This window comes from Bos mutus, chromosome 27 (assembly GCF_027580195.1).
Source record: "Bos mutus isolate GX-2022 chromosome 27, NWIPB_WYAK_1.1, whole genome shotgun sequence".
Lineage (NCBI taxonomy): Eukaryota > Metazoa > Chordata > Mammalia > Artiodactyla > Bovidae > Bos > Bos mutus.
Genome location: NC_091643.1, coordinates 16,259,689 through 16,267,249, shown reverse-complemented (window position 1 = coordinate 16,267,249; position 7,561 = coordinate 16,259,689). Strand labels below are relative to the sequence as shown.

At 56.6% G+C, this 7,561-nt stretch overlaps 1 protein-coding gene across 2 annotated transcripts; it reads right to left on the bottom strand.

Annotated features, from left to right (window-relative positions):
• Positions 1–395: 395 nt before the first annotated feature.
• On the bottom strand, positions 396–7,035 carry DUSP26 (dual specificity phosphatase 26). 2 transcript variants are annotated; one of them, XM_070364147.1, is made up of 5 exons: positions 6,780–6,926; positions 6,309–6,440; positions 4,390–4,682; positions 2,257–2,471; positions 396–1,215 (listed from the first exon to the last, which is right to left on the bottom strand). In XM_070364147.1, exons 2-5 carry the CDS (start codon positions 6,351–6,353, stop codon positions 1,016–1,018), a joined length of 753 nt encoding a protein of 250 aa, XP_070220248.1. In that variant the 5' UTR covers positions 6,354–6,440; positions 6,780–6,926; the 3' UTR covers positions 396–1,015. The 2 variants fall into 2 exon arrangements, with proteins under 2 accessions (XP_070220248.1, XP_005893790.2); XM_005893728.3 differs by lacking the exon at positions 6,309–6,440 and having other exon boundaries at positions 6,780–7,035.
• Between the last annotated feature and the right edge of the window lie 526 nt (positions 7,036–7,561).

Sequence of the window (7,561 nt, the reverse complement as noted above, 5' to 3'; positions counted from 1 at the left end):
ATATCCCTTACAGCTGGCACGTGGAATCAGACTTGGGAGCAAACTCCCTTAAAAACTGGAAACGTTAGTTGCTCAGTTGTGTCCGAGTCTTTGCGATCCCATGGACGGTAGCCCGTCAGGCTCCTCTGTCCATAGAATCCTCCAGGCAAGAAGACTGGAGTGGGTTGCCATGTCCTTCTCCAGGGGATCTTCCAGACCCAGGGATCGAACCCTGGTCTCCTGCATTGCAGGAGGATTTTTTTTACTGTCCGAGCCACCAGGGATGATCCCCCTTAAGAACCGCTGGAGGCACTAGGGCTGGTGGGGGCCCATGACCCTTAGGAGGGAGCCAGGGACTGCCCTCAGGAAGACAGCTGCAGACTCAGACAAGCCGTCAGTGATTCAAGAGGCTCACGTCGTTTTCACCGTTTTTATTTTTCCTGGAGACACTTGGATCCAGTAAGCGAGTGATCAGTGATAGACTCGCAGTCATGCACCTCTGCTGTTTTTGGGCCACGACCAGCACCCACTGGCATGGCGCTAAGCCTCCCACACCTCTTCCTGCCGTGTTTGGAGTAACAAGTCTGTAGGCTTCTCTCAGCTTTTCTCACCATCTCATCACCGTCTGTCTCTCTGCTCCTGGCCCTACACAACTCGACATCGTCACAGCCGTGCCTGCCGCCTCCCTGCTGTCCCCGCAGGGGCACAGGGCAGAGCGGGTCCATATCATAGAGGGAGGGGAACACTTGAGCACAAAGAGGGGAAGGGGCCTTGAATCTCTGGGACCACCCTGCCTGGAATCCAGGACCCTAGCTGCCTCCCTCCCTGGTCTGCTCCCTGCTAGGTGGCTGTCATCCTGCCCAGCTCACCCCTCCCCATCCCCTTGCAACAGATAGCAGCTGTGGTCTGGGGTCACGTCCCAGCCCTCTAAGGAGAGAATGGGTTCACTCAGTTCCCCCCCCTGCCCCCTGGGCCTCTGCTGTCCAGCTGGGATCCAGGGACCCACAGGCCCGGCCTGACCGCCCTCCCCCACCCCTCACGCCTCCAGCCCCTGCCGCAGCCTGCGGTCCAAGGCCAGGAGCTGCCTCAGGAAGCCCCGGTTGGGGATGATGCCTCGGTGGTCCTTGACTTTCTTGATGGCCTCCACAAGGGTGAGGCGGTGGTACAGCATGAGGTAGGCCAGCACCAGGGTGGCCGAGCGGCTTACTCCCACGGCGCAGTGCACCAGGATCCTCCCTGTGAACACAGACAGACGGAGAGAGGCAGCTAGGGGACTGTGCGCTGGGCTGGAGGAGGCTGGGGGCAGGTGAGGAGGAAGACAGGTAAGCAGAGATGCTCGGAGGCACAGATGGGGAGATGGTAAGAATCTGAATCCCAGCAAACGGGGGCACACAGACGGGAAGACATGGAAAACCTGTAGCAGTTCAGCATCCATATACCCAAAATGGGCTCGAAGAGGGACTTGCCTGGTGGTCCAGTGGCTAAGACTCCAAGCTCCCAATGCAGGGGGCCCCGGTTCAAGACCTGCTCAGGGAACTAGATCCCGCATGCCACAGTTAAGACCCAGAACAGCCAAATAAATAAACAAATAAATATTTAAAAGATAACATAGAGCTTAAAAAAAAAAGAGCTTGAAGGGAGAGACTCAAGATTAATGCAAAACTGAGCTTTGTACCAAGTAGAGTTTCCACTTGATACTTGCTGAGTGCATCCATGGAAAATCCTTTGTGTCTAACCTGGCCCTTCCTCAGGCTCCCATCCATTCTGGGGGGAGGGCGGGTGTGGGTGATCAGTATATATTTTTTCCTATTTTAAAAAATATTTTCTTATTTTTTCGCTGCAATGAACAGCAGTCTTAGCCACTGGGGAAGTCCCAATACATCTTATATTTTTAAACAAAATACTTTTTACTTTAAAAACAAAATATTTTTGTATCTTAAATATATATATATATATATTTTTTCTGATCACTAAAGCAAGACAGGCAAAGCAAGAATCGTTAGAAAGTCTAGAAATGTATAAAGAAGGCAACAATTAAAACATATATCTCCCATAATCTTCCCGCCCAGGGGCAATTTGCCACTCTCCCGACATTTGGGATTATTTCCTTCTTTTTACGGACTGCGTTGAAAAGATGGTTGAGAGAAGAGTTTTCTTTTCTGAGCATCTCATCACACCATTCAAGTCTCTTTCTCTCTCCACACCCAGAGTCCTGGGCTTTGCTCTAAATCAGCGTCCGTGGGTCCACCCCTCTGCCTCGCTCCCCTCCCTTCCTACCTCCTGGCTGGCTCAGCGCCCGGTGGATGAAGTCAGCGGCCGCCTGGAAGTGGACACTCATGTCGAAGGCCGGCGAGTCATGGGCCTCGACACCCAGGTAGCGGATGCCCAGCCCCTCGTAGGCTTCGGGCGTCCCTCGCCACCGGCTGTGAGAGGCGTTGAGGACGTGCGTGATGCCCAGGCGACGCAGCTCCCGGTGGTTGTTGGCTATTTCCCTGCATTGAGGAGCGGAGGTTAGAGGGAGTGAGGCTGGGCAGTGGGACCAGACACCCTGGTCGGTACTCTGATCACCACCCGGCCAACATCACTCCAGGCCTTCCCTTCACTTCCTGAGGACCCGAGATGCGCAATGACTCTGAGTCTTGTCCTGGAGCAAAGCTGGGGAGTCCTGGAGAGATTTTTGGCCTCGGCAAGAGAAGAGCAAACTGCAGCCCTGATAACATATTGAAAGATGCTCGGAGGCCACAGGATTTTATTAATACTTGATCCGTGAGAAAGATCAACAGGGTTTGTATTTCGTGGAAGGAAGTACCTGCCAACGGTGGAATCTAGCTGGAGAAAGATTGGGGCATCTTGGGAGAGAGGGGTTTTCTTCACACCAGGGCATTCAGGTAGAGAGAGGAGGTCAGTGGATGGGTCTGGACGTGGCAGGGAGGATCTGGACACTGGACGGCTTGTTGGAGCAGCTCACGTTTAACCTGGTAACCTTGAATTGCTATGGTTCTCACCACTCCCCCATTACTTTATTTTTGTAAAACTTTTTTTTTTCTGGCTGTCCCATGCGGCCTGCAGGATCTTAGTTCCTCGACCAGGGATCAAACCTGTGCACACTAAAGTGGAAGCAGGGAGTCCTCAACACTGCACAGCCAGGGAAGTCCCTTTCCCATTTAGACTCTCTCTGATGCCCAGAATCTTCTTGTGTTTTGCCAGTTACTCCAAGCCCATGGTTACCCTGTGGGTGTCACCTGCAGGGGTTTCCGTGGTTCACAGCCCTCAGCTCATGCCAACAGGGTCATATCGAATGCCCTGTCTAGTGCCAACTCCTAGGGCAGAAAGCACCCTGAACTTGAACCTCTAAGTCCTGGGCTCTGCTACTTACGCCCCGTGGGACCTTGGGCCAGTCCCAGCTTCTCTGAGCTTCCAATTCCTCCTGTGTAACCTGGGGATAGTGGTACCTATCTCACCAGGCTATCGTGAAGATTAACAGAGAAAAAGCCTGTGAAAAACTCCTTGTAGGCTCTAAAGGTGTCTGAAAAGACCCGTAGGGCCTCCTTTCTCTTTGACTCCTGTCTCTCTGTCGCCCCCATCTGGCAGAGCCTCTGCATACTCTATGGCTTGGCTTGGTCCACCTTTTTGTTATATGTGCTAAGGCAGTCGCTTCAGTCCAACTCTTTGTGACCCTGTGGACTGTAACCCACCGGGCTTCTCTGTCCATGGGCTTCTCCAGGAAAGAATACTGAAGTGGGCTGCCATGCCCTCCTCCAGGGGATCTTCCCGACCCAGGGATCGAACCCATGTCTCTTACATCTTTTGCATTGCCAGGCAGGTTCTTTACCATTAATGTCACCTGCGGCACCCCTCGTCTTACCACCCACTGTTCCTGGCCCCAGTGATAGCTTTTTCTCAGGGCACAAAGATGGAAGGTCAGATAAGTCATCTATGATGTCCAGCCCACAGCACTGGCATATGAAAATGCTCATGCATTGTGTTAAATGAATGACATGATTACTTGAACAGAGCCTGTCTGTCCAGAATTGGGTCTATCAGTAATCCCGTCCTACCTAAGAGACATGGGTTCGATTCTTGGGCTGGGAAGATCCCCTGGAGGAGGGCATGGCAACCCACTCCAGCATTCTTGCCTGGAGAATCCCATGGACAGAGGAGCCTGGAGATCTACAGTCCACGGGGTCGCAAAAAGTCCAACTCGACTGAGGTGACTTAGCATGTACGTAATCCTGTTCACTCTCCCTAACCCTCCAGCCTCCACTCTACCCATGTACCCCCTCCCTTCCATCCTCAACATGGAACCAACAGCACAACTCCACGCCTCTCTGCCACCCTTCTCCTTTCTTCTTGCACACACGCTCACACGCGCGCACACACAGCCGTGGCCCCAGTCTGCCCGGTACCTACTGGTCTCCGAGGTAGAGGCCTGGCCAGACCTCGTCGGCGTGGTTACAGGCGGTCTTGCCGGTGTACAGCAGCCTCTCCAACTCGAAGACGTTGAGGAAGGGGTGCTGGACGGCGGGCGGCTCCTCCAGGGCGCCTCTCAGGCGGACTGGAGACCTCGAGCCGCTCCGGGAGAAGCGGGCCATGAATGTCACCGAAGCCCAGAGCCAGTTGCCGGGACACATCTTAGAGGCGGCAGGAGGCCTGGCAGCCCCCGAGGTGCGCGAGGTGAGGCGGGGCGGGTGTCCAGGTGGCAGCTGCCGGCAGAGGCGGGGGTGTGAATGACGCCTGAGCGCGTTCGTAGCGGCGGGGTCCCTTCCCGCCCCCGGGGAGAAGGTTCTGGAGGAGGACGGTGAAGTCTGGCCCTGGGCGGGGCGGGCGCTCTGGACGGTGGTCTCCTTTGAGCGGCAGCAGCTCCTGTCGCCCTGCTCTTTGGCTCCAGGCAAGGAGGTGGGAGCGTCACATGTTCTTGTTTACGGGCCGAGGCAGCGGCCCAGCAGCTGGGCGTCTGCTCCACCACCCCGCCCCCACTCCGCAGACACAGTCAACACACACACACACACACACACACACACACACACACACACACACGGCATCTGGGTGGCAGGGCCCAGTGCTGGTAGCCTTGCCAGCCCGCGTCTGGGTCTCATCTGTCTGGGGCTGCAGGCAGACAGGCTGGGGAGCTGGGAGGGGAGTTTGGGGGGAGATTCTGGATCCATCCAGAAGGAGTTGGCCTGAAGGCAGCAGCAGCTGGGGCCGTGACACAGCCCCTCCGGCCTCAGGGGTAGGGTGGGGGCGGGGTGGAGATGGGCTGCTTTAACCCCTTCCTGCCCTCCCGCCGCCTCAGCCCTCAGCGGCTCTGGGAAGTCCAGCTGGGGGGATGGGGCGCGTGGGGAAGAGTGGTAAAGAGGAAGCTGAAGTTTTTGAAAAACACTCGCTGAAGACCCAGGTTCATGGATGGAAGCGCCAGTTATCTGTGCGCCACAGGCAAAGCAGCCTCCCTTGGATAGCATGACAGGTATCACTGATTAAACCTCATCTCTCTGGGTCCAGGCAGGGCTGGAGTACTGTGTGTGTGTTTGTGTGTGTGTGCGTGTGTGGGTGTGGGTGTGTGGATGGGGAGAGGCAGAGGGTGAAGGGCTGGAGGAGGGAGGAAAGGGAAGAAATGGGAGCTCCTGCCTGGCCCAGGAGCTCAGAGTGTGGATTAGCGCCCGTGTTGCTGGTGAAATCAAGTGACCCTATTTAGCACAAGGGGGTCCTCAATGAGGGGCCTGAGAAGACGTGCCTGACTTTCTGTGAACAGTGGGGACCACGCATTGAGCTGTGGAGCTGGGAAGGGCCATGCTTTGAGACTTGCCCTGGGAGCTGCAGGCAGGGGGGATTGTAGCAACAGTCCCCCTACTTCAGCGCCTCTTATCTCCTCTTCTACCCCTCCTCCTCCTCCTCCTCCTCCTCTGCATGGTGATCCTGGCCCTGAGCAAAGGTGGGCCGCTCTGAAGAATTCCCCTCCCACTCCTTTTCCTGTCTTCTGCCCCAAGGACTCAAGGCAAGGTCCCTAGTGAGAGGCCATCTTCGCCTTGCCTCCCCATCCCCCCCCAACCCCTCCCCCACAGTCTCAACAGGGGCCCTGTTTTCCCCAATCCCCCTGTCCCCCCAGGGCCAGGAGAGCTCCACACTCACAAACCATAAGAACCAGGGGTCTTAGGATGAGGACTGGCGAGGGGAGGCTGGATCTTAGGGTGTTGAGGGGTTGTTTAGGAAGAGAGTTTTTTCCCCAATGGCTGATCAGAAGGAGTGTAGAAAGAGAACACTACAGCAATCACGGCCACCTCCATCAGCACGATCACCATCACGACCATCGCCACCACCATTACTGTCATTACCATCAGGATCGACATCTTCATCATCAGCATCACCATTATCATCATCTACTTTCGCTCCGCAGGCCTAAAGACCTCACCACTTGGCTCCCAAACAACCTTTTCTGGGAACAGAATGCTGCTGCCTGTGTGATGCTGAATGGTGGAAAGAAAGCGGGAAGCAGCCCAGGTGTAGCGGGAGCTCCGTGGCACTCGCTTTCTCCCCATTCCGTCCCTGGACACGCTCCAACCCCATCCGCCAGCTTTTGGGGGCCCCGGTCCGCGGCCCTGCCCCCTTCCCTCTGCTGCGGTTGTAACAGGTTCATGGCTGTCGCCCAGCCCTCGCCAACCCAGACAGCCAGGCGCGGAGGGAGGGAGCCCCGGCAGGGCCCCACCGGCGGGCTCCCAGGCCCCTTTTAAGCGCCCCCCGTCCCCTGCCCGGCGCCCCCCAGCCCCGATCCCCGGCGCCTCGCCCACCCGCCGCGGCCCCGCTACCTCGGGAGGCGGCGCGGGTCTCAGTCCCGGAGGCGGATCGCAGGCGCAGGCAGCCCCACGGCCATGACTCCGCCGCCGCCTCGGTCTGGCTTGGCAGACCGGTTGACGGATTAGCATCTATTTTTAAGCCATGACACGCACGTCGAAGCGGGGCTGGTGTCGGTGTGTGCGCGTGTGTCGGCGACACGCAGGGACCCGGTCTCGCGCCCGGGGGCCCGAGCGGACAGGCGGCGTGGGCCACGCAGCCCGCACCCCCTGCGGCCCCGCCTCGCGGGCATGCTCGTGTGTATGTGTATTTTCGGAGCTGCGCCAATGACAGGCACTCTGCCTAAAGCTAACATTATGTAAGGCGTCCCAGACGGTGTCTTGAGCACACACGCTCCTCCCCAGGCAGCATTAATTACACAGACTCCAGGACCATGCCCACTCACTTGTACATGTCTCCTGCGCCAGAACACTATGGCACAAATAACTCTTGTCCTTAACCCTGATTCGTATTTACTAAGCACGGTGTACCCTGTGTTTCACAGATCTTAACTCTTTTTATCTTCATCAAAGTCTCTGAGGGAGGAGAGGATATTGTTATTGTACCCATTTTAGGGAGGAGGAGATGGAGGCATCCAGAGGCTAAGTAATTTGCCCAGGGCACTCCCTAGGCATTGCCAGAGCTGAAGGTCCCAGCCTGGGTGCCTGCCTGGGAAGTTCAAGTCCTCAAGGGCTTTCTGAACAAGTGTCAGCCCCTTCATCCATCTGCTTTCCCCACCCCCCAACACACACACAAT